At 36.4% G+C, this 27843-nt stretch overlaps 2 protein-coding genes across 4 annotated transcripts; one reads left to right on the top strand and one right to left on the bottom strand.

The window, feature by feature from the left end:
- Window positions 1-2684: 2684 nt before the first annotated feature.
- On the top strand, window positions 2685-23996 carry PLDDELTA (phospholipase D delta). Of its 3 annotated transcripts, none has more exons than XM_006828773.4 (10): window positions 2685-3851; window positions 8883-8999; window positions 11059-11253; window positions 14910-15191; window positions 15287-15355; window positions 15530-15677; window positions 18512-18660; window positions 19185-19358; window positions 20371-20568; window positions 23293-23996. In XM_006828773.4, exons 1-10 carry the CDS (start codon window positions 2907-2909, stop codon window positions 23584-23586), a joined length of 2571 nt encoding a protein of 856 aa, XP_006828836.1. In that variant the 5' UTR covers window positions 2685-2906; the 3' UTR covers window positions 23587-23996. The 3 variants fall into 3 exon arrangements, 2 of the variants coding, with proteins under 2 accessions (XP_006828836.1, XP_088703834.1); XM_088847708.1 differs by lacking the exon at window positions 2685-3851 and adding an exon at window positions 3981-4114; XR_016041326.1 differs by lacking the exon at window positions 15530-15677.
- A 1535-nt stretch (window positions 23997-25531) lies between these two features.
- CDSP32 (chloroplastic drought-induced stress protein of 32 kD) lies at window positions 25532-27033 on the bottom strand. Its single transcript, XM_006828774.4, has one exon. The coding sequence runs from the start codon at window positions 26751-26753 to the stop codon at window positions 25821-25823; it is 933 nt and encodes a 310-aa protein (XP_006828837.1). The 5' UTR covers window positions 26754-27033; the 3' UTR covers window positions 25532-25820.
- Between the last annotated feature and the right edge of the window lie 810 nt (window positions 27034-27843).

A 27843-nucleotide genomic window follows, 5' to 3' on the forward strand; every position in this document is an offset into this window, starting at 1 on the left:
TAAGTAGAAAAGAGTATTTTGAAGTTGGAAAACATTCCAATTAATTATGAGTATTCTGAAGTTAAAAAAACTGCCAATAAGTCAACTCGACATCGAGACATATGAATATCAAAAGGAAAAAGTGAATTTTGAATCCTAAAATAGTACATCTTGTAACAAATTAGTTAGACTATCCATTTTCAAGATTTTATATATGGAAAAAGTTTATAAGGGCGAGACCCTAAACAATCAAATTAAGGCATCATACCTCGAAATTGCACTAGAAGAGGCTGTTTCGATGACCAAAGATCTTCAAAACGATCAACTCGACCTCAAGATCTATGGACATAAAAATGGATTTCAAGATCCATGAACGTAAGAAGATTTTAGACCGTCAATTTTCAAAATTTTCAATTGTATATAGATCTACTCGATCCACACTGATTTTGAAGCTTCAAATTTTATTATTAAAGACAAAATAGAACATTAAAATTTCTAAGTCATTATAAAGATTTCCAACACCGAGACAATATTTTTCAATACTATTTGAAAGTGTGTCTTACTTTGAATCTTTAGGTCCTCAGCGTTATATATATAAATATGGAAAACTCTTCCCAACTCCTATAAGCGAAAATGAACAGTGATTTCGCCTACCCTCATCAGCATTCAAACTTCATCGTACGGCCAAAATTGTGCGATAGTGTTTCATTTTTCATTTTTCATTTTTTTCTACTAATCCAAATTACTTGAAATTTGGAACGTGTGTACATCTTAATGAAACACACCTAATAAAAATATGAAAAACATAATTCGTAAAATATAAATTAACCAAAATACCTCCTAAAATTTATGGGGTATTTTGATCAATTTATATTTTACGAATTATTTTTGTTTCATATTTTTATTAGGTGTGTTTCACTAAGATATACACACGTTCTAAATTTCAGATCATCCCGATTAGTAAAAAAAAAAGAAAATTTTGATCGTACGATGAAGTTTAGACATGATGAGGGTAGGCAAAATCGCTGTTCATTTTCACCTACAAAAAGAGAGACAGTACGGCTTAGATCAAAGAAAGGAGAGATAGAGGAATGTGATCAATAGTTATCTATCTGGATGGTATATCTTTATGTGTTATGAAACGCAACAAAACAATAGATCTTACTATTCCTATATGAGTAACCTACCCATTGATACCCCCAATAGGGTAACTTTGTATCTCTTGTGCGTGCTTAATGCTTCACGCTTATGAGCAAGGGAGAAGTTACAAGATTTTGTGTGTTTTAGTGTCAAGCCGTAAAAAAAAATTTCGTTCTGACAAGGAATGTGTCAGACATAAAAAAAAATAGAGAGAGCAAGAGTGAGGGAGGGTAGAGGGAGAAAAAAAGAGACAACAAAGGAGAAAAGAGAATAAAAAAACAAACTTGTTTTAAAAATCATTGATTTTTTTTGTTGAGAGGTAAATACAAAAAAAAAAACAATATTATTACGTAGAAAGTTGATTTTTACGTATCACCATACTCGACGTTACGGCCCGATGGATTCGGTGAGGTACGAAGAAGAGGTAGGGCCCAAATTCCACTAATGGCACTTGACCTACCCATACGCACTCCCTTATCCACAACACCAACCGGAGGTCCTGTGGGACCCACTGCCACCAACACATGGATGTGGACGTTTATGTCCCCACTCGAGTTTTGAACATGCACAACACATTTTTTTTTGTTAGTTTTAAACATGTAAAAATGCAATTTTTTTCCCTTAGCAAGAAAAAAAAATGTGAATATGGGGAAGAGCATAATCACCTTTCAACCAATGGGTTGGACGGCCATGAAGCGTTCGCAATCATGAGCATAATCGCAGTCAACCATTACGACGATGAAGAGAGCATCATCACCTTCGATCAATGGGTTAAAGTGTGCGAGTAAGAGTGAGATTTGCATCCAAATCACGTTATGCTTGCATTATCACTCTATCTTCCCTGTTAAAACGTGGTGACGCTCATGACCACATTCATTCCCATTGTACTCTCCATGAAGAAAGGGAGATCGACATAGCAGCCATCGCTAATACAACAACAACCTGTCCATTTAAGAAAATTGAAAAGAATAAAGAATAAAGAGCTCGGAAATTCTTTCGTTGTTGAAGAGAATTCAAGAAATGTCATCGATTAGTGCAGGTTGAGGTTTTTATGGCTGAAAATCATGGATCCTGGCACAGCAATATCATTGGATTCCTTTTCTTTATGAGTTAGTGGTTCACCCTTGACTTTTTGTGACGAAAATATCGCAAAAATTAGATAGGCAAAAGACCGACATATCTTAGTCACACACATGTGCCATCAATTTCAACTGGGCGTTTCCCAACAAATCAGACGTGGGCACGTGACCGTTACACCAGGCGTTGGCCGCTGAAACTCTTCACTTCCGTTTTCTTCGGTTCTGGGAACTCAAGACGCCGTTACTCCAGTAACACGGCACACAAGATGCCCTAAACCATGTGACTTTCTCTCTCTTCCTACCTCCATTCTGTCTACATGTTTGTCTCGCTTCTTACCTCCCATCTTTCTCTCTCTAAACCTCTGTCTTCTTCCTATGCCTCCTGCTAGCAGTTTCTTTCTCCTCTTGCTCTTCTCCCCTGCCGTGTAGCATCATTTTCTCTCTCCTCCTCGTTACTAGCCATTCGGGACCACTTTCTCTTTCATTCCCCACCTTCTTTCTACCCGGCTCTTAGGGCTTCTCTCTCTCGCTCTCTACCGAAGTTTCGAATTCCTTGGATCCAAAGAAACCTTTCCAGCTCCTCTTATTGATTCGCAATGAAATATCCTCTTTATGAGCTCTGTTCTCTGGTTTTCGCCATGAGTTCTTCTGTTTCTAAGCTCTGAGACCCTTACTCTGGTTTTGGAGCAGAGGAGTTGGGGCCTTCTAATGGCTGGTGATGGGATGGAGGTCCTTCCCCTCGAAGGTGATGTTTCAGATAAAATCATCATGCTCCATGGTGACCTCGACTTATGGATCAATGAGGCGAGGTCTCTTCCAAACATGGACATGTTTTCTGAGCATTTGCGCAAATGCCTCACCATTTGTGAACCGTGTCGAGCTCCATTCGAGAAGAGAGAGAAGAGAAGGCATCGACATCGGAAGATCATAACCAGTGATCCCTATGTCTCAGTTTCTTTAGGAGGAGCAACGGTTGCTCGAACGCGAGTTATTCCTAATTCCCAAAATCCAGAATGGAAGGAGCACTTCTTGATACCGGTTGCTCACCCAGTTTCTCGGATTGAGTTTCAGGTGAAAGACAACGACATATTTGGAGCTCAATTGATTGGAATTGCAGGTGTATCATTACATAAACTTGTGCCCAATGAGACTATCAGTGAATGGTTCCCTATATTTGATTCTTATGGTAAGCCCCCAAAACCTGATTCGGCTTTGCATTTATCAATAAAATTCAGGCCTGCTCTGCAAAATCCTCTCTATAGACATGGAGTCGGGGCTGGAACTGACTATCCAGGGGTTCCAAATACCTATTTCCCACTTAGAAGAGGTGGGTTGGTTACTTTATACCAAGATGCTCATGTTATTGATGGTCAGCTTCCTGAAATAAAATTGGATGGTGGTAAGATGTTTGAGCATGAAAAGTGTTGGGAAGACATATGTCATGCTATATTGGAGGCCCATCATTTGATTTATATTGTTGGGTGGTCTGTTAATCATAAGGTTAAGCTTGTTAGGGAACCAACCAGACCATTGCCTGAAGGTGGGGATTTGACTCTTGGGGATTTGCTCAAGTACAAGTCACAGGAGGGTGTTCGAGTGTGCCTTCTGGTTTGGGACGATAAGACCTCACACGATAAGTTATTCCTGAGATCGGTATGCATGTTCAATAATCCTTTTACTCTTTCTTCCCTGATACTTGTGGCTTGTGCAAAATAATGGTTTACACTTTACACTAAGTTAAAGCAGCTTGGTTGAGCTGAATTCTGTTATTCTCCATGATAGGGTCCTTTTCGACATTGCTGCTACATATGTTATCCATTTAGTTCCTATAATGAGAACTACATATGTTATCCATCCAGTTCTTCTAGCTATGGGTCGAAGCCTATGCCATCTTAAGATTTTGGGGCTGGATGTGGGTATGTTCTGTTATATATATTTTGTTCTTCTTTATGATGGTCACTGAGAGTATTTATGGGAATTCATTCCTTTTTGGGGGTCAATGTTCGTGATTGCTTTCCTTGGATCAATTTTGCACTTTTTATGGAACGGTAGAAGTGAAGGGAATCATATTCATGGCAGAAGCTCAAGGGAACCATGATGATGAGTTTAGTAGTTATGAAGTTCTGTTATTAGGAGCTTATAGAGGTCCAATTTTGCACATGAATTTTGACTTCTGGATATGTTTCACATGTGTATATTCAAATTCAAATTTACAAGGAATGAAAGTATGGTTAATTATAAAGAAAAAAACAGAATTAGCAAAGTGAAAATAAAAAGTACAAATCCATTTGTGCCAATAACGAAGACAAAGTTAGTTTGTACCACTGTTAGAAAAACCGGCCATTAGCTCACAACAGCTACGGTTCCGAGTCTGGTTAGGGGCGGTTTTGGGGTTCTCAGCCCAAAAATTTCCAGACCAAACCCGGCCGGTTGGGGTCTAACCGGCTGTATTTATGTCTAACCGGCCGGTTTTGATCTGACTGACCGGTTTTCTGTTAAAACGGCGTTTTTTTGGCAAAAAATGTGCAAAACGAAATAACAGCCGTTTTTTGAAATGGAGCCTATTATTTGCGGCAGGACCTGTGAATCAAATTTTCTTACTTTTTTTATTCGATTTCCTTGCCATTTTTTGGCCTTTTTGGTGCTTTAGTATTGTAAACCATTATTAAATGTCTATAAAACAACAAAATTCTAATCAAAGATAAAAAAAACAATAGTTCTTGTGGATTGAATTGGCGAATTTTCTATCCTTTTGAAATTTCTGCCATTTCATCAATTTCTTCTTCAATAGGTAACGATTATTGATGAAATTTGAGAGTTTTGTATTATAATCGAATTGGTTACCATATCCCTATTTCAATTTGCTCAAAAAACAAGATAGGGGGTTGATTTTGGCCCAAAAATTTGCTTGAAGAAACCCTAATTCGATCCGCCATTTCGTTAATTTCATCTTTAATAGGTAATGATTATTGATGAAAGTTGAGGGTTTTGAATCATAATCGAATTGGTTATCATATCCATGTTTCGATTTGTTCAAAAAACAAGATATTTGGGGTTGATTTTGGCCTCAAAATTTGCTACTCGAAGAACTTGTGTTCGATCCAAGAAACAGATTTTGGATCAATTTATTGGTTTTTTTTATCAAATTGATTTATGGATGTTGATCATCAAGGCTTCATCTGTCATATAAAATAGGTATAATTGAGTAAATTTTTTAATATGAATTTATTTCTTGCTTGATGTCATGAAAATTTCGTAGGTCTAAATTTTCTGCGATTTTTTAAATTAAATATAAAATGAAAATTATTTTTTATTAGATTTGGTGCGCTTGAAAGATGATGGAAGCCTTTATAAAGCTTTTGTATTGATTTGTTCGATTTTCCGAACATTGAGGGTCGTTTTTGCTTGAAATGTTGCTCGATTTTAGGGGTTTTTGAGAAACCGATTTTTCAAAAAAAATTAATTTTACTTAATATTATTAAGTTAATAAAATTATTTTTTTATGATGAATATGGGAAGTGTTTTTCTATTTTGCTTACTAAAATTATATTTTTTTTGATAAAATTATGTTTTTATGATAAAAATATGTTTTTTCATGAATATGACAAAAAAATCGATTCTTCTTTTTTAAATGTTATATTTTTTCTAACAAACAAAAAAATAAGTGCATGATATTTTTGTTCTTTTTTTTTTTAAGTGCATGATATAGTTATATTTTAAATAATGAAAATGGGATTGTTATTGTAATTGTTGTAATAATGGAATTGGGATTGTAATTGTGTAATGGAAATGGGATTATAATTGTGTTGGCAGAGGCATTCACAATTTCAAACTTTTTTATTATCAAAATTTTTTTATCTTGCTTTTAAATAACTGTATTGAATTCTGATATTTACTTAGGATCAATAATGGTCAGTTCCTTCTTGCCATTTTCTTATTTTGTCGTAAGGACTGCTGATATAGCAGTTTACTTTGCTGCTCAATTGATGAATGTAATCATGAACTGTTAATATGATTACTTCAAAATTTTTGTTGGAATAGAGAAACCAAGAAAATACATTGGCAAAATACAAGAGTTCCCTAACCCCCCTTACCACTCTCACTACTAGCCATTGTTAGTTGGACTTTGTGACACCATCAATTAAATTAATGTCAAATTATAAATTGTCTTGCACATCTCCATAGTATTCATATATTAATTTTTGTAAAAAGTTGTTTCGAATTTTTTTTGTGAGATAAATGTAGGTAATAAGGTAATAGACACTAAATCTAAGTTTTTCTTTTTCTTTTTTAATTCTTTTTGGGGTTTTTGACCCTTTTTTTAAAAAAAAAAAAATCCACCAGACCTGTTAGTCCAGTTAACTGCCCGGTTAGTCTGGTTCTAGTTCTAACCGCTCCTAGCCCTATGTCTGGTTAACCGTTTCGGTTCGATTTTGCGAACACTGGTTTGTACACCAAAACTACTGAACTTCTGGAATTAATTTATTTTATACCAAGTTTAGTGAAAATCTCACCTAACCATTGTATAGATTAACCTCTTTTTTTTTGGTAAGTCAGTGGGGGAGAAGGACCCCTACCTATAGATTAACCCTTTTGAAAAACAGAAAGTGCACTATAATCCTGTGGAATAATGTCAGTCACCTTTTTACTATGATTTATGGAAACACCATACTCTACCGGTTCGTCACTGAGAGTGTTGGAAAGAGTGGGATTGTTAGCAAAGCTTAGGGTGGGTCCGACTTTCCAACTATATCCATCAATCTCAATGGATGGCAATAAAGCAATGGGTTATTACGTTCTACATTGTCAATTGGATTATATCTTACTTTCACTTTTAGAATATGGATGTTATGCATGTTGGAAACTTCCTATTGTGTACTTGGTGACTAGGATGGCAGATCAATATTAAATTGAACAATTACATGCATGTCGGATTTATCTAGTGGCTTTGCAAATATGTGTCGTTTCCTGGGTCAAGGCTTCATGTAAACGCTATGCGGGGTCAGGTTGAATATGCTTGGAACTAATTGAGTCAACTTGTGGAGTCATATAGCGACATGTCTTGGAAATAAATTTTTGTACATTTAAATACTTTTTATTTTATTTTATAGTTAATAGGGCTTATGTTGGTTTGCTTCATAAATTGCAATAATACTGAAACCAAGCTTTGAAGACTTCTACTCAGCTTGGAACTTTGCTGAACCTCATGGGCGTTGGTGTCAAACATTCCTAGGGCAGCAAACATGGTCTGATAGATTGATGGTGAGCATAGTGGCTGATAGATTGAAAAATATGGGCATATCTTTGAATAGCACAAGGATATGAGATTTTTTCTGCCTAATTGTTTGTTTCCTTTGGATCAAATATCTTGTAGGATCCTTTCTTTAAATATCTTGTAGGATTCTTTCTTTAATGCAAGCAAAGTTTCATCATTGTCATCATCATCATCATCCAAGCCCTAACCCAATTATTTGGGTCGGTTATATGATCTTGTTCTTCCATTCTTCTCTGTCAAGGGCCATACCCTCAATAAGACCAAAAGTCACCATATCTTTTCTCACTACTCTATCCTTCTCGGCATTCCCCTTACCCTTTTAGAGCCTTCATCTTGAACCAAATCGCACCTCTTAACTGGTGTTGTACTAGGTCTACACTGCATATGGCTAGCCCACCTAAGTCTACTTTCCCTCATCTTATCTCCTATTGAAACCACACTTATGTTCCTTCTTATGCATTCATTCCGAATTTTATCCTTTTTTGTCTTGCCACTCATCCATCTCAACATTCTCATCTTAGCTACGCTCATCCTATACATATGTTGTTTCTTAACCACCCAACATTCCGTCCCATAAAGCATGACTGGTTTTACAACTGTCCTATAGAACTTCTCCTTCTGTCTCAATGGTATCCAATGATCATATAAAACTCTGGATGCACATCTCTACCTCGCCTACCCAGCTCTAATTCTATATGTGACATCTTCCTCAATCTCTCCATTCTCTTGGATTATCGACCCTAGATATCGGAAACAATCTCTTTTAGGTGTTACTAGACCATCAATCTTAACTATTTCCTCATTTCTACTCCTATTATTACTAAACTTGCATTACATTTATTGTGTCTTAGTCTGGCTAATTTAAAAAAAGTTTACCATCCTTAAAAAGTCCTATGCAGACATCTTGGCACTAGAACATAGAGAGCTCATTTTGATAGGAAAATAAATATCTTCTTGATCTTGTGTGCTTGCGGTAAGTGTCATACCTCCAAGATGCAAGAGAAGGATTGTGATGTTACATATATGTCTAATGTAGTTTTCATTGGATGTCGTGGTGCCATCGTAGCTTGGCATACTTCATCTCAAGTAGCACACTTCTGATAATTCTGGATATTCTAGTTATATTTATACCACTTATTAACCAATACTACTACATTATGGTGATCTTTACATTATTAGTAGAAATTAGGTGTCTTAAGGTAGAAAAGTTGTTCCCGGTTAACCATTAAATTAATGTTTGTGTTTGAAATATGTCTGACAGGAATTACTTATGTGGTGTTTGTTTGATATTGCTTGTGATTGTATGCTTTGAGTTTTGAGATGCGCTCTGCATTTTCTATCACAGTCTAATTTATTGATGTGAATCAATGTTGAGCTACCATTTGTAACTAAAATTTTTTCCGATACAGGAAGGAGTGATGCAAACTCATGATGAAGAAACACGAAAATTTTTCAAGCATTCATCTGTTAATTGCGTGCTGTCGCCTCGTTATGGTAGCAGTAAGCTTAGCATTTTCAAGCAACAGGCAGGCTTTAGACCATTTGTTCAATTTGGCTTTTAATAATTTTGCTTTAATAGAGATAATTCTACGGCATTGTTCTATGTGCTTTTAGCTAAAGTTTGGGTTTTTTCTGATGTGCCTGAATGAAGATATTGAACAAAAAGAGAGCATATTCTTAAGTCAACCATTTCTCAACAAAAAAAAGAGAGAGCATTCTGCATATGCTGAATGAACACATAGTTCCTCAAATTTTTTTTTTAATTGTTGCAATAAATTTGAAGAATTCTTAGGTGCCATAATTCTTTAACTGTTAAACATAAATTATGCCACCTACCATACCAATAAAAAAAGAAAAAGTAGTTTGTTTTACCTGCTTTTGTTTGTGTCATCGAGTTAAATAATTCTCTACTTTGTTCATTCTCAACAAAAAAAAAAATTTCTCTACTTTGTTGCAGCTACTTATTTGAGACTCGTGAACAGAATGCCTGACTAGTTTTTTGTTGCTCCTGAAATAATTGTGTTATGTTGCTACTAGATAATGTTAGTATGAGAACATTTTTAAATATATTTATTTTCCTTGTGGGTAAACCATAAAAAATTGTATGCAGTTATAGAATTAATTGCATCACAAAATTAAAAATTATTTCCGTTTTGATATTCATGCTATGCATTCGAGGCTTCGACGGTTTCTGCAAATGGTGACCATGTTGATTTATTTCCTTTTTGGTATATTTATTTGGCCTTACTACACATGAGTTCATGTTTTACATTGTTCTGCATGTTGAACGTGCATCCTCCACAACGGTCAGGCTTCGAGTGTAAGACTGTCAGCATGTTGATTTAATGCATACGGCAAGTATAATATAATGCTAGCTAGTTGATGTCAGAGCGTGGTTAAATAGATAGGTATATTGATACTTCTACTCTTGCATGGCCCATATACAAACAGAAGCGATAGGTGGTAGAAAAATATGCAGATGTACTCGTTGAAATATTCAATCAGTCTCAATAAAAAAATAAAAAATATATATAAATAAATAAATAAATATATATATATATATATATGGGAAAGGCTGAGGCTAGCTCATAGCTACATATGAACCCAACAGCCCAAATTCAATCTGGGTCGATTTGACAATCACGACCTCATTTCGTATTTTAATTTTAATTTTTTTATACAAATCCAAATCACTTGAAATTTTGGGCATGTATTATTTAAATATAGAAGAATCTAATAAAAATATCAAAAAATAATTTGCAAAAATTAAATTGACCAAATTACTCCTAAAACATTTCAGGGGTATTTTGGTCAATTTATTTTGTACAAATTATTTTTTAATATTTTTATTAGGTGCACCTTTATGAGAAGAATAGACGCATAAAACTTCAACTAATTTGGATTTGTAGAGAAAAATTAAAATTCAAATACGAAATGAGGTCATGATTGTCAGATCAACTCAGATTGAATCTAGGCTGTTGGGCTCATATGTAGCTGTAAGCTAGTGGGCTAACCTCAGCCATTAGTTCAAGTGGAAGGCTAAAAAAAGACAAAGGGTAGACCCAAAATGATATGGTTAGAAGTAGTGAGAAAAGATATAGGGCTTACGGCCTCACTAAGGGTATAGCCCTTAATAGAGCAGAATAGCGGACCGGGATTCATGTAGCCAACCCCAATTAGTAGGAAAAAGGCTTTGACAATGATGATGATGGTGATGATATTGTGCAACACTGCATATGTAAGTTGTGTGTAGACTCTTCCTAACACATTTTTGGGATGAGGCATAGAGGTGATCTGTTCAATCAGTTGCCTTAACCCACTGAATGGTTAGTAAGTTGTAGGGCACCGGCTAAGTAACTGGTTGAAGAGGTCGTGTTTCTGAAATTTGTGTGGGGAAGACGCTGCGTATAAAAATTTATTTGCAGTGTCTACATAGAATATGATCTCTTATTTCTACCTTAGAATTTTGGAAATTTTGATGCAGTGTTGCTATTGATTTAGTCTTCAAATTTTGAATTTACATTGTGCCTGTTATTCATATTTGCTGCAGGCTAACTCTTTTATGGTCATGTTTTTTGCATTCAGGTTGTCGGAACTCTCTTTACACATCATCAGAAATGTGTACTTGTTGATACACAGGCATCATGGAATAAAAGAAAAATAACAGCCTTCATAGGTGGTCTTGATCTATGTGATGGCCGTTATGATACCCCTGAGCATCGACTATTTAAAGATCTTGACACTGTGTTTAAAGATGATTTTCACAACCCTACATTCCCAGTAAGTCTCTTGAGTTCTTATAGCTAGGCTAGGGGAGGTGATTTATCGAAGTTTAACTTGACACTGTTGCTTGCTGCTTTTAGTATTGAGCAATACTCTAAATTTCTAAATCATGGCAAGATGACTTTTTGTGTACTTGGCAAGTGGTTCCTGAGTATTAACAAATTTAAAAAATTGAAAGAAAAAGGAAAATAGAAAAGTTCAGGATAAATAGGAAAATTGCAAAGTCCAGTCGAAAATACAAGACCATATTTCCACGTGAGTGTCAAGAGCAGAAACATAGATCTCACACACACACTCTGTGCTTGCAGGCAAAGGTGTTACACACAAAAGTATTGGTCTTTGCCAGAAAAACAACATATCCTTTCAGCATTTTTTCTCTTTTTTTTTTTTTTTTAAGGAACTGTAAATAGGGAAATTTTCTAGATAAGCTAAAACATTAATGGATCTGGGGGAAAAAACCTTATATTTATATAGATTATTTTGCAGTTTTTGTAAAAAAAAAACATTAAAATGGAAATAAAATTAAAAAATAGATTGAGCAAACAGGTATATGTTGATCTAAAGTCAGAATTGGTGCCTGATCTCCAAATCCACGCACCGAAAGGGCTTTTTTCTTTGATTGCAGTTAAAAGAGCCCTAAGTAGTTGCAAAATCTCCACCCTAAACTTTCATAGTGATTGAATATTTGATGAGGAAGATCCAATGCTAGCAAATTTTTCTTTCAAGATGAAAATTTAATTTCAAGAATCATCAAATGCATGCTTGTTTGGTGCACTTCGTGTTTCCAATTCGTCTAGAATGATAGAAGGGGTGAAAATAGGGTGCGGAGACCCACTCTCAGGCTTTAAAACCTTGTCAAATTCTCCAGAAATTCAATGATGTGCTTTTCAGGTACTTCAAAATATAAAAGAATAGGGGCGGAGTTGGTTAGTCTCTAATGACTTGCTCTAGATTTGGGATTCACCTGACTCCAACACTCATCTTGCTGAATCTTGAAAATACTTGGGCATTTTTCCAAAACAGGATGGAAAGCAAGTTCATTGGTTTTAAAGCATGGCACCTGCCACAGCGAGTTGACTCAGGCGATGCCTGAGTTTTTAAAGAGTGGCTTTGTATTGGCTTGTGGATTGTGATGCTGACAACATTTTATTAAAATCAACCTTGTCTTGCTCACACATATTACAGACATTTAATGAAGTTGTCGAAACTAGTTTAATTATAACAATCTCATACATATCTTCATACATATTTACGTAAATTATAACATTTAGTCTCAAAAGCTATATCTAGTAATGATTTTAATGTTTAGGATTCTATAATTTCATCCACATTAGAAAGCTTAAGAATTTTTATGTACTTAGAATGTGTTGAGTCTAGATCTACCATGCAAAATTATGCATGAACATATACACTCTTAAATTCAATTTTGAAGATTTTCAATCTCAAGTACAATAATTTGTAAAAGATTTGGGACCAGTTTGGATATCCAATAAAAAGAATTTGTTATTCATAAAAATTGCAAGTTTTTCAAATGGCAATTGAAAAAATACAAAGCCTTTTTTCTATTCTTATAAAGTCGTTTGGGTGTTACACGAGTATTTTATTTTAGCCCCCACTATGGATTTGTATTACTCTGTCACAAATCCCTCGCCTCACCAAATGGTCTCTCCCTCCTCCCCACTTACCTCCTCCCCTTGCTCCAAATGTAGGGTTTCCGTTGATTCTGATGAACCCTAGGGGTTTTCTGTGAGAACTTGCCCGTCTCTGCAAATTTGAGGTTTGTGTTATTTTTGATGAACACTAGGGTTCTCTCTCTCTCTCTCTCTCCCCAAAAAAAGCCATCAAATCAAGCAAGAAATAGAGAGAAACCCAAATCCAAAATGGGTACCTCTTGTTTTGTTACAGTGACCATAGATTTTTGCTTCAAATCTCCAGCGCCTCTGTTTGAGCTCTCACTTTTCTTCTTATTCACAGTCAAAGTTCCCTTATTCAATTAGTTGGCAGAAGAAAAAGAAGAACCATCTTTTACTGGATTTATGAGCTTCACCTTTGATGAAGCACGTCCCTTGCTTTCTGAAGCCATGACCCACAAATCTCATCCCAAATCCCTATTTTCTCTCACTACAACTTCGAGAGAGAAAGTGTTGGGCTCAAATCAAAGATGTAGCTAGGCCTCACCATGACCAACTTCTCCTCCTTCCTTTCATAAGAGACAAGAGAGAGAGGACTCAACTGGGGATCAGATATGGTAACCTTGGCTTCAACCTTGAATCAATCATGGACTCCAGTTGATACAGATGCTTGGTGCCACTAAACCATTAGCAACACCAGAGGAGCTTCTTAGAGAGATAGAGAGAGCGAGAGAGTTGGGTAGCTGGGTGCTAGAGAGAGTTGGGTTTTTGGTTTGCAATTAGAGAGAGAGATAGAGAGAAAGAGAGTTGGATAATGGGTAAATAGCAAGAAAGCTGGGTGTGGGGTTTGCACGCGGTGAGAGAAAGCCACACTTTCATCCAAAAAAATTCAGGTCTAACTTGTTTTTTTTGAACGATAACTTTTGCCTTGACACAACAGTATTTTTTCTTTCAATCTAAAAATCTGGCAAAATCATGCGGTTATCCAAACGTTTTAAAGTCGGCTTCACAAGATTTTTGGATTGTAATCCAAAAATATTCCAATTTTGGGTACATCCAAACTGGCCCTTGGTGGTCATAAAGGTGAAATCCATGAGGGAAAATTTTAATATCATTGAAGTTCTTTTCCTGCCTGCATTTTATGCAAAGTAAAGATCACAGTTATGAGGTGCACAAGAATTATTAGATATGTATTAACTTATGACCTTAAGCTATTAAAATGATAATTCCCACTCCTTTGTAATTTATGTGATATGTAAAGAACCATCATCATCATCATTGCAGTTATTGTATGTAAAGAAAGATACAGAGAATTAAATATGGGTTATGTTAGGGTGCTCACACTCTGGAGTAATTTATCGTTGTACTCAACAAAATTTAGATACTTATATACCCTTGTTTTGTACATGGAGCTTTTTTAGTAGGGGCATTTTTGGTCATTAGGAGGGGTGTGATGTCATCTTCATGTGGGTGACATCACCCACATGGAGCATTAAATGCGACTAGTGTGCTCCATATAGGTGATGTCATACTCCATGTGGATGACGTCACACCCCTCCTAATGATCAAAAATACCCTTTAAAAATATGATACATGTACAAAACAAAGGTATAGGAAGTAACCAAAATTTCTTGAGTACAATGATAAATTGCTCCATAGTGTGAGCACCCTAACATCACCATTAAATATTCGTAATGTCCAATAATTGATGCCTTCCATTAATTTTTTCTATGATTTGAATTCTCTCTCATGGCACTAATATCTTGCTCAGATATACTCTGGTTTATATCGGCTGAAACAGCCATTTTTCCAGCTTCACATGTATGTGTTTCTCTTCTGTCCAAGTACTTCAAGCTCATCTGTGAGACTGCAGTTTCATCACATCCCTGACTTCATTTATTTACATCATGATTCACTTTTCCCCTTTGAAAGCTGATTAATATCTTAAAGATGACCCCTTCTTTTATATGTAATGGAGCTCTACGTATTGAGTAATAACACTTTGTTTCATTATTTTTTCAGGTTGGTGTTAAAGGCCCAAGACAGCCATGGCATGATCTTCACTGTAAAATAGATGGCCCAGCTGCTTATGACGTGCTCACAAATTTTGAGCAACGATGGAGAAAAGCGACTAAAGGATGGGAATTCGGACGAGGCTTTAAAAGAGTATCTCACTGGCACGATGATACTCTGATAAAGCTTGAGCGTATCTCTTGGATTATTAGCCCCTCTAAATCTGTTCCAAATGGACATCCCAGTTTATGGGTTTCCAAGGAAGAGGATCCAGAATGCTGGCATGTGCAGGTTAGATTAGTTGGACAAAGCTAATGGTTATTTTACTTAAAATTCTTTCATTCACAATCACTTTCAAATGTAAGCTGGTTTCTATACCTTGTCAGGTTTTCCGGTCAATTGATTCAGGATCAGTGCATGGTTTTCCAAACGATGTTCACGAGTGTGAGGCGCAGGTCAGTCTGGAGTAGTTCTATGAATTTTCTTAACAAGAATTCCGTTAGCCACATTTGAGGTTTTATGCTGCATTGCATTTCACTAAGTTAGCAGCCACTTATTTTCGTTCTATTCTCTATATCATTACAGTACTAAATTTAGTTTGGACAAATATTTTATTTGTTTTCTTGTAGAATCTTGTCTGTGAAAAGAACCTGGTGATTGACAAGAGTATTCACACAGCATATGTAAAGGCAATCAGATCTGCCCAGCATTTCATATATATTGAAAACCAGTATTTCCTTGGTTCTTCTTATGCATGGCCCTCATACAGAAATGCAGGTTTGAAATTATTGCTATATATGTCTATGTTACAGTAGTCTTGTTTATGATGCACGTAGACCTTTATATGCTTGAGGTATTAGTGTAAATGCGATATGATAGGGGTACTAGTGAGGGATACGATGTGGAAACTGTTTAGCCATATCCTACTTCTTACTCTGAAGTATGTGAAGACTCAAGATCTTGAGTCCCTACTTTACATAGTGATACATAGTAACAAGGATGATGTGTGACACAATAAGGTAATACTTGTTATGTACAAAATGACCTAGCCAATGTTAAGTATGATCTGCAAAATAACATTATAGTACTTAATAAGGGGGATGAACCCCACCCCTCCCTCTTTCTCTCTCTCTCTCTCTCTCTCTCTCTCTCTCTCTCTCTCTATATATATATATATATATACACACACACACACATATATATACAATGCAATACTATTTTCTTGTAAATCATCCTTGATATTATCCAGGTCATTCTCTCTCTCTCTCTCTCTCTCTCTCTCTCTCTCTCTCTCTATAGGAAGGACCGGTATTGTGTCTAACCTATATTATTATTCAAAAACTTAGAGACATTTACTCGGGCCCAAATTCTGCAGAGACTTTCTTGGATAATACGCAGTTCATGAAAATATAAAAAAAAAAACCTATAAAATGATGTTCTGAGGAGATCCAGTCCATTCCCATTTTGGGCTATGTATAGTGTTGAACTAGAGCAACAACGGTTATGAGGGGTAATTTGGTTCAAGGGGAAGGCTTGAAAAGGGCAAGGGAAAGCCCCAAAAGGACATGGATGTAACTAGTGACAAGAGACATAGTGACCTATGGTCTGACTGAGGGTACAACCCTTGGTAGATCGGAATGGCAAAACAGGTTTCATGTAGCCAACCCCAAATGGTTGGGACAAGGCTCAGATAATGATGATGATTTTGTGTTTACCACCGTCATAACAAGCATTTAAAGATTACATTAAATAGCCTCTCTTAGTCATATAACTTCCCCTCTAATCTTATGAACTTGTCATCGTGATACGGAGTAACTTTGGGCTAATAATTCCAACCGAAGAAAGGATTTGAAAAATGCCTATATGAACATGATGTCTTCTCTCCTATTGAAGTTCCTAGGTATTAATTTTTTAATTGCTTTTTCTTCATTATCATCTGCAAGAACATATAGGTTCAAATCTTGCTTGACTGTGATTACTATGTCAAATGGTCACAAAGCAAGTAGGATGACAAAGCATTTGATATCCTATACAATATGGTACTCCATATAATTCATTCGCATCCCAAAGTTGCCGAGAATAAGTTTACTATTAAATAATTTGGCATTGTAACAAATTTTTTGAATGTAAACTAAAACAAGGTAATCTCTTTTGTGTTAGTATTAATTTTTTAATTGTTCTTTCTTTGTATATGGAATAAAGATCCCGTTCTTCTTGGAATCAAGATTGCCATCCCCTTAAAATTGACACTCCAAGAGTCAAGATTCTTAATATGCAGAATCGAGTTTCCGACATCCATGGAATCGAGTTTTTGACATTTGTGGAACAGAGATATGTTGTTGTTTTGAATCGTGATTCTAACATATTTGGAATCAAGTTTCTGAAGTATATGGATTAGAGATCCATGCTAGTTTGCGATCGAGATTTACAATAATATGAACTATGGAATGTGTTTGACAACCTCTACCAAGAATTGAGATTTCATTTTTATGGAGATGGAAGCCACAAGCACATCTTGAGCTTCATCAACTTTAAAACTTATGTTGGATGTCTCTTATTAGAAGGTTTCCCAAATTTTAAAGTGATTGTGTTGACTATTGTGCTTACGGTCATTATATACAAAAGACAAGTATTTTTAAATTGTTATTTTAACTTCATTATATAAAAACAAAATATGATTATGTCTATGTCATGGTTTTACTTTAAATTGTATGTGCTGTATTTACCGGTTATATCTTAAATTTAAAGTAAAGGCCACCCAGGGTGGCACAAGTAAAATAATGAAACCCTGCAACCACTAGAAGCATTCGAATGAAGATTTCTACTCCAATTGACGTAGAATCAAGATTTAATCCTTACTGGAATCAATATTCGATATATTTGGGAACGTCTACCCACAATTAATGGGTTCAAGTTTCAAAAAGGGTGTTGGATCGAGATTCTGAAATTAAGGAATCAAGTTTCCTTGGGTTCGATAAATGGTTTCTAAAGCTGTGTTGAATCAAGATTCCGAAATTAAGGAACCGAGTTTCCTTGGTTCCAAAAAATGGTTTCTAAAGATGTGTCGAATCGAGATTCCGAAATTAAGGAATCAAGTTTCCTTGATTCCGAAAAACGGTTTCTGTGGAGATTCCTTAATGGAAATGTGCAATCGGGTTTCAGAACCGGAAACGCGAGGTTGGTGAAGAATAAGTTTTACTATCAAATAATTTGGCATTGTAGCAAATTTTTGGAATGTAAACCAAAACACTGTAATCTCTTTTGTGTTAATATGATACTGAACTCTTGGTTCATCCTCCTCTGATTAACAAGGCCTGCCTCCACTTTAAACCATTGTGCTCTGTTAATTGATCTTTAAGACTTTAGAATTTGATACTTGGGTGTGGCAGTTGAGGTTATAAAGCATTTAAATTTTTTTGAGATTTTATTTGTTCCTTTTAATTTCCTTGGAATCACTTTGAGAATTGATAGTTGTGATTGGTGGTTGAGGTTATGCCACGCATCTGTAGGCTGAATTTATACTCTCAGTTTTCATCCTTCCAAATGTTGACTGATGTTTTCCCTATTATATGAAACTTGTTTTGAAGTCACACCTTTGTTGACAAAAACAGGTGCTGACAATCTGATACCAATGGAACTGGCTTTGAAAATTGTGGGCAAAATTAAAGCAAAGGAGCGATTTGCAGTCTATGTGGTCATACCCATATGGCCAGAAGGTGTTCCTACTAGTGCCTCTGTACAAGAAATTCTCTTTTGGCAGGTCAGAGAGTAGTTCTTCTATCAATGTTAATGTTAGTTGAAAAGTAACTTTTCTGGGAATTACCTCAGTAGTTGCATATTATTATACGTTCTACTCAAGAGTTCACGCCTCAGATTATTTTTTTTGCGTGCCTGAGAAAAATCAAAAGGCACAACTAATAGCATGTGATTTGCACCATGTGACCATGTAATAAAGTTTGCAACAAACACTAATGGTGTGCCCTGTTAGTAGTCCTCTGTGGTGAAGGGGTCATGAAGTTTGGCATATAAGGTCAGTGACATCTGTAAAGTTGGTAAACATGCCAAACAATAAATCACCTCCATGAAATTAAGAAGTAGAAGAAATCCATATGTTTTAGTATTCAAACTATTTTCCACCACTGCCAGTGGTTTGGTTGGTTTTACAGTTTGACATGGATAGTGTAAAATTTGTTCACTTATGATTCATAGTAATTTAGTTGATGTTGTATGAAACTTCTTTCTGTACTTGTTAAATCTAAGTATTTTTACTTTTTGAGTTCTCAGGGGCAAACAATGGAGATGATGTATGAAATTATCGCACGGGCACTGAAAGATGAAGGCTTGTCTGAGAGCTCACATCCACAAGATTATCTGAATTTCTTCTGTCTTGGTAAACGTGAGGGAGACCCAAGAGATATGTTACCAACAACAGAACAGGCTCCTGATAACAGTGCTGCGGTATTCATACAGAAACTACTAATCAATTGTGCAATATGTTTTGTACTTATTCATATACTTCCTTAACTACATATTGGATGTTTGGACTGAAGAATACTAAGGGGAAAAACTGTAGATTGCAACATACTTGCTTTAATCCTTTTTCTGTTTTTCATTGGTAATTTTGTTATATATATTGTCTCTTTTAAACAGACAAGCCAACGATCTTATGTATTGATGAAAGTGCAGTGCACCTTAAAATTGTATGAATTACAGGACCTCACATTGCATCTGATTTCATACTCCTTAACTTGATTGTAAAACATTAAGCTGATTATCATTTTACTCATGAGAGATTGATTACTGAATTTGTTGGTTTTCATTGTGTGTCATTCTCTATGGCACTTAAAGATTTATTTACTATGGCATTCTCAAATGGGCATCATGACTTTGTGAACTGAATGTCACTAATCACGTATAAATGTTCTAGCTTTAGGGTGTGAACATTGTTCAGATATTCACTATACATGTCTATAACAGTTCTGATTAGTAGGGATATTTTTTGTAGCTTTGGTCAGTGGACGTATTTTTTTAAAGTTAACACTTGTGGGTATGTTGAACATTCTGGCTTTGTCTGTATATGTGCACACACAACAATTGAAGTTAAGGGCTTTCATTATTTGATGCTCTTGTATGAGAACAAGTGCATGACTGGTCTTTGCTGTTATGTGAAAAACAGGGATAGCATGCTTACATTTCACTATTTATTCTATGGACGAAAGGATCTATATTTATCAGTAAAGCAAAAGAATAAAGAGGATCTCTATTGTTTGTGATCTTATGTTATATTTGTTCAACGTTGCCACGGATGATAACCATTTAAAAAAAAAAAAGGTTACTCCACATGATTTAACATTGGTTTTGCTATCATTCCCCAGTAATGTTTGGAAGGTTTGATATTTGTTAAGGTACTTGTTTGCTTTAGTAAGTTGTTCTCTATGTATGCTGGCTTAGAATCAAAATTTTCTTGTAGGGCTTGGCTCAAAAATTTCGCCGATTTATGATTTATGTCCATGCTAAAGGAATGATAGTAGATGATGAGTATGTGATCCTAGGGTCGGCCAATATCAATGAGAGATCTTTGGCTGGTTCACGTGACACTGAAATTGCAATGGGTGCTTATCAGCCTCATCATACGTGGGGAAAAAATGATAGGCATCCTCGTGGGCAGGTTAGTATTTTGTTTTTATGTTCTTCTTTTCCTCTTGGCATGTTATTGCTATATACTTTTATGGAGGCTATTCAAAATCATTTGTTGAGGGTCTTATTTGTTGAATGGGGTCTTCTCAACTAGATAGTTATTACATCTAAAATGTTGAGTGGCACATTTGAATCACAAAGGGGCAATCAATGAATATGACTTTTCAAGGAGTGTATGACTCAAGTATGATGCAAGTGGAGGCTGTTGAAACAAACTTGACACTTTATTACCTCATCAATTTACTATGGAAATTCAGCAATTATCATTTAATGACTTTCATGACATAAATTGATAATCACTTAAAAGTCACTAGTGTTTCCTTTTGGATTATATAATACCTATGCAAGGATCTCTCGGTCAGAAATGTCTCTCATTGATCTTGGGCTGCTGTTTTGATGAATTTGTCATGCTAGGGTCTCCCTAGCTAATTATGTAGATATGACTAATGATGTATTTATATCATGCTATTCGATGAATCTGTCGTGTTTTCCAATCCTTGTGTCTATTCTGTTATTTATGCTGAAACCCAATCTTCCTGCTATTTCGAGAGTTTTTATGTAAGTTCAATGCTGTTCTTGGGTTTATGGCTTCATGGAGGGTGTTGGGCATATTTTCCATATTTAAGATGTGGTTGAATCAAAATGGACTTCTTTCTAGTTCAGAAGGTAGATCGACCATCATATAAAGATTGTAAGGTTATCCCCGTAGAGAGTTTGACTACGCAATATAGGCTCATGGTTGTGGATGTCTGCATAAAAAACATGGAAGAGAAGGGGTGAAATTAATTAGTGTCCAAGAACTAGGTGGTCGAACTTAAAAAATGAGAAAAAAGATTTATTTAGGATAAATTAGTTAAAGAAGGAAAATGGAATTCCGAACATGAGGTCAATGTTATGTGGAATGAGATGGCTGATTGTATTAAGGTAGTGGCAAAAGAAGTTTTAGAACTAGAGGGAAAATAAATTCCGATAAGGAAATTTGGTGGTGGAGTGATGAGGTTCAGAAGGCCATTAGCGAAACACAATCATGTTATAAAAGTTGGCAATGCAATAAGAATGATCAAAACTTAGAAGAATATAAAACTGCTTAGAAAAATGCTTAACAAATAAGTAAGGCTAAACTTAAAGCATATGATAATTTATACAATAAACTAAGAACAAAAAAAGGCGAAAAAGATGTCTTCAAATTAGCAAAAATGAAGGAGAAAAAGTATAGGGATCTAGACCATGTTAAATGGATTAAGAACGGAGTTTATGATAGTGTACCTAGCGATTTGACTTGGTGGGTATTAGAAACGAACGGAGTCTCTACACCAATTGGTGAGAGATAAATACAAGGGAGCGCTAATTAGTGTGCGATCAACTAGTGGAGAGATAAGTGAGTTTTCAATGACAAAATGTCTACATCAGAGGTCAGCACTGAGCCCATACCTCTTTGTCTTGCTTATGGGCGACTTAACTAGGCACTTACAAGATGAGATACTGTGGTGTATGTTATTCACGGATGACATAGTTTTTATCGATGAGACCCGAAACGGCATCAACACAAAGTTAAAACTTTGGAGGGATGCTCTAGAATCGAGAGATTTTAAAATTAGCCGAACTAAGATAGAGTATATGGGGTAAGTTTAGTAATAATAAGAGCAAGTTTAGTAATAATAAGAGTAGAGACGAGGAAGTAGTTAAGATTGACGGCCAAGTAATGCCAAAAAGAGCGCACTTCCGATATCTTGGGTTAATAATCCAGGAAAAGGGAGAGATTGAGGAAAATGTCTCCTATAGAATCAGAGCTGGGTGGGTGAAGTGGAGATGTGCAACTGGAGTTTTATGTGATTGACGCATACTATTAAAGTTGAAGGGCAATTTCTATAGGAAAAATGTGAGACCAGCTTTGTGGAGCGAAATTTTGGGCAATCAAGAAACAACATATCCATAGAATGAGTATATTACTAAGATGAGGATGTTGAGGTGGATGAGTGGCAAGACAAGAAGGGATAGAATTCGAAATGAATACATTTTGGAGAATTTAGATGTGGCACCAATAGGCGATAAGATGAGAGAAAATAGATTTAGGTGGATTGGCCATGTGCAGCACAAACGCAGTACAACACTATTAGTAGGTACGAGTTAGTTCAAGTAGAAGGCTCAAAAAGAGCAAGGGGTAGACCCAAAAGGACATGGTTGGAAGTAGTGAGAAAAATATATGGGGACTTATGGTCTCACTGAGGGTATGGCCCTTAATAGAGCAGAATGACAGACCAGGATTCATGTAGCCAACCCCAATTAGTTGGGAAAATATTTTGATGATGATGGCTGGTGGTTGAATCAATGCTAAGAAGCTTAAAGCTGGAGGATCTGGTGGGGAAATCGGTTGGACTTGGGGATACTAGATACCTAACTTTTTTTATGGTTTTTATGCAACTTAGGCCTCTAAAGGGGTTGATTTCATAAGCACCTTAGTCAAAAGGACCGAGATTTTTCGTTTAAGTCCTTATTGATGTCTGATGGCTGATGTCATTATATGTTTCCTTATCCTTCATGTGTTTATGAACAATGACCGCATTACAAAGCTAAAATGCAAAAGATGAAGAAAATAGGACAAACATTAATGAACATATACATATGGTACCTTTCCTTCATGTTTTGCTTCCTTCTCTTGAATGATACATGCTCTTTTGTTGCCATTTATTCACAGGTATACGGGTACAGGATGTCATTATGGGCTGAGCATCTAGGCCATCCGGAGGACTTGTTTTATGAGCCTTCCAGCCTAGGGTGTGTGAAGAGTGTGAACAAGATAGCTGAAGATAATTGGGGTAAATACACAGCAGAGGAGTTTGTGGAATTAAGGGGACATCTCCTTAAATACCCCATCAAGGTCGAAGCCGATGGGAAGATTGGACCCTTACCAGGCCATGAAAACTTTCCAGATGTGGGTGGAAGGGTTCTTGGGGCTCATACGTCCCTTCCTGATACCTTAACGACTTAGCTGCATAACTTCTGTACTTAAAAACCTTTCCTCAACTTGCATCCATTGGAAACAAGATGAGCATCTTCAAGTTCAGGATCCCATAGCATACTTGGGTTAGAGGGTGTGCAAGTGGTGGATGAAAGGTGAATTTTCAGGATGAGAAAGTCATTTGTTTGAATGGGCTTTGTGGGCTGTTGTGTATTTGATCATGTGCTTCTATTTGGGATTTATATGTGCAAGCAGGTTCATTTTAGCTCATTAGTCGCTTGTAATTTTAATATTCATGGAAATTGTAATTGTAAATGCATGATAAAATTATCCTTGGACTCCATGTTGGACATACACTCCTTCCGGTGTAATCATGTATATTTTTGTGTTATTGTTCTTACCATAAACATTCAATGAACAATACCAGTAGCAATGCCAAATATCTTCGATACAGGGTAGAGAGAGAGAGATTGTCGCACAAACTTCATTAGACGAGTGTGGCTTTGATTATTTGGTTGCACGAGTAAATAGTAAGGCTCAAGCAGGTCCAAAGTTCAAGAAAGTTTTGAGGCAATCTAAGGGCTGGGAAGAAGGGGTAATTGTTGGCATTGGTTTCCCCTTGGTTTGGAAGCACAATAACATAACAGAAAAGCAAGGTGAGGTGCTCAATGGTAAGAAGCTGGAGTAACAAATAGAAAAAAAAAAAAACCAGTATATAAAGGGACTATTTAATTTTGGTACAAAGATGTAATAATCACTCTTATCCATCAAATTTCAAATTGGATGGTTATAAGAGCTATTAACTAGATTGAAAGTTCAAAAAGTAAAATAAAAATTGTAACACATCAAGCCATTCAATTTAATACCTAATGGTTATGAGTACTTGCGACCTCCATGCAAAAAAAGATAGATGGTTTTATAGTATACAATATGTAGTTCTTATTTGATCGAGTATTATACAGTCTCTAGTGACTAATCCTCCTTGCAATTGTTCAAATTTAGCTATAGTGCACAGTAAATCTCGTTGCTCATCAAAAGCCAAATAAGTATGGTAACTTTGATCTCTCTCCTTTCATTGTTATTTTGTTAAAAGGTGAATTAGGCTTGCTGAACTTCGCATTTTTTTTTGTCTCCCTCTCATGAGTTTCTCAATATCGTCTAATAGAAGTTTAACCGCTATAAACCCAACCACTCACTGGCATCATCTGTCTTTGGATGCAAAGACCAAAAAATCACTCTTTTAGCCTCTGATTAAGCTGGATGAAGACTAAATTCTCGAGTTTATTTTGCTTAATCCTGTTCGCTTGTGAGAATGTATGAGCCAAATTTTAGAAAACTTTGAGTAAAATTACAAATGTGTAATAGTCCACTGATATAGTACAACAATAGCCAATAAAGCATGAGTTACATGAATTTTATAATAATCATAACTAGGGTGCAGTTTGTATAGAGCTTAGGCTCTAAACAATCAAATTAGAGCCTACCTTCAAATAGTGTCCAGAAATGTGGTTTTAATATTGGAAATCTTTGTGATATCTTTAAAATATACTTTTATAGTTATTTATAAAGTTTAAAGCTTAAAAAATAATGGAGATCCACATATCTATGAAAACTTGAAAATCTTGAAAATTGATAGTCCAACTTTGCATTTCAAAATACACTACTTTCAAAATGTGCAACCCATTTTTTCTCAGGTCCGTACTTCTTGACGTCGAGATGATCAATTTGAAGATATTTGAGCATCACAACAACCTCCTCTAGTCAAATTTTTGAGGTAGGTTCAAATTTGATTGTTTAGAGCCTCAGCTCTATATAAACTTTTCCCTCATAGATATCTGTCACAAAGAATGAAAATAATTTGCATCATTTTAAAGTATGAAATTAAAAATTAGATTGGTGGCACTTACTGTGAACCGGTTATTACTGAATAATTTGTCTCTGCATGTAAGTTTGTTAATGTTATGTAAAACAGTCATTTAGCTTCAATTATTCTCATTTATAACACAAAAACACTATGTATTGTATGACTTCATAGTTGTTACACCTCAATAAAATAAATTGCAAATTTATAACTCGAAAACAAACTGAATTGTATGACTTACTTCTTAATTACTACACCTCCTCAATAAAATAAATTGCCATCACCTGTAAATTCAAACAAACTCCACAACAAGAGCACCACCTCTGCCTGCAACTCTCTCTCTCTACATATGAGAAACTTTCTCTCTCTACATGTTTCAAGCTTTGAGCAACTCTCTCTCTCTCTAGGTAACCCTAACCCCTTGGTACCTCAAAATCTCGCCGATAAGTTCACCTTTACCTGAACCCACGTACCTCCCTCTAATTCTACCGTCCCTTATGAACAAAAACGTAGGCACCTCCACCACGTCCATCTCTCTCAAGAACTTCATGCAACTCTCGTTCTCATCACCGTTCATTCTCGCAAACGCCACTGTTCCGGCCATCTGCCTCGATAGCTTCACCACCGTCGGATACACCTTAACGCACGGCCCACAGTGCTTGAGCCCCACGTCCAAGACTACAAGCCTTTTATCTGCTCTGCTCTCTTCTATGAAAGCTTTTGCTTCCTCTCTGCTGTGCAGCTGCTTCACCGGCGTCTCTGCGTCGCCGTAGTACAGCACGTCGTCGGCCAATTGGCCGGGCTCGATGCCCTCCTCCTCGTGGACCTTCTCTTGGGATTTGTAGAAGGTGAAGTGTGGGACGCGGTCGATGCCCTCTCGATTGCAGAGGGCACGGGTGGCATCCGACTCATCACCTACGACGAGGAGGAAGTCGACGTCGGAGCAGGTGCGGGAGAGCTCCACCATGACGGGGTAGATCTTGTGGCTATGGTAGCTCTTGCTCCCGGCATACTCCACGACAACGAGGCGGTTTAGTGCCTGCTTGAGGGCATCGTCGAATTCCTCGATGCTGTGGATGCGGCGCACGCGTGCATCTCGGAGAGGAGTTGTGGTGGCCGGGGGGTTGGTGGCGGCAGGACCACCAGTTGGGGCAGGGGATGCAGCGATGCGTGTCTGTCGGGAAAGAGACCTGACGCCGAGGCCGAGGCCGAGGCAGGGGAAGGTGGAAGCAGAGGGGGAGGAGACGGGAAGAGAGAGTGTGGGGGTGGGTGGGGAGAGGGGGTCTATTTTTGAGAGAGAGGAGGCAAGGAAGGCTGACGCCGGCGTTGCTGCCATGTAGAGAGAGAGAGAGAGAGAGAGAGAATTGTTAAAGTATAGAGGCAGAGGTAATATGAAGATGAGATGAGAGGAGGAGAAAGGAAGAGAGCGAGGGGGGAAGCGTGTTGCAGGGTTTTAATGGAGGTGTGAAAATTGAGAGGGGAGGGGGGAGATTTAATGAGGGGAAAGGAAAGAGGGTTCTGGTGGAGAAGCTTCCTTCTTTCTTTTCCGAGGGAGATGATATTATCTTTTTTAGTGTGTGGTGGATATTGTTTGGTGAGAAATGCATGGTATGGATATCTTTGGGTAGCCTAGACATGGGACTACAAATTTAAAGCGGGTGTGAATGCAAAGGTGGGGTTCATTCAATTTCGTGAGGTTGCGGCGTTATGAAATTTCGGAAAGCTGCACTTTAGAATTCTTTAGAAATCTACATTAACCCTTTTAAAAAGGATGAAATTTCTATAAGGCCTCGTCCATTCACTTTTAGCAATGGAAATCTCCAAGGTGGATCTAAAATCAATTTCTAATATTAAAAATAAAATTTGAAATTAAAAAATAATAGCGATCTTACGGATCTATGAACATTTATTTTTAAGGCGAAATTGACGGTCTAGATAATTTGTCACAATATACACTATTTTTTAGAGTTTGAAATCTTTTTTTTTTTTCATAACCATGCTGTTCAAGCCGAGATGATGTTGCAAAGCTCTTCCAATGCTTTAATTGCAATTTTAGATAAGTTATGAGATGAGATTTTACTTGTTTTCATAGGGACGCAGCACTATCAAACCACTCTCCTAAAAAAGAAAATTATTTATGACGTGTAGATCTATTTTGTGCCTAGTTATAAAATTTGAAGTTCTAAAAATTGTGTTGATGGGAGAATCCAAGGAGACGTACAATAGACGGTCCTTGAAAAGTACTGCTAAGATATACTATTTGGAAAAGGTTTATATAAGGATACAACCTTATAATGAAGAACTACATATGCACTTCAAAAATCCATCGAAAAATGTAGTTTAAATGTTGAAAAACTCTTTGATTGATCATCTCCATATCAAGATATATGACCATAAAAAATAAAAAGACTTTAAGTCTAAAAAAT

This window comes from Amborella trichopoda, chromosome 9 (assembly GCF_054954075.1).
Source record: "Amborella trichopoda isolate Santa Cruz 75 chromosome 9, AtrichopodaSantaCruz75HAP2 v2.0, whole genome shotgun sequence".
Taxonomy (NCBI): Eukaryota; Viridiplantae; Streptophyta; class Magnoliopsida; order Amborellales; family Amborellaceae; genus Amborella; species Amborella trichopoda.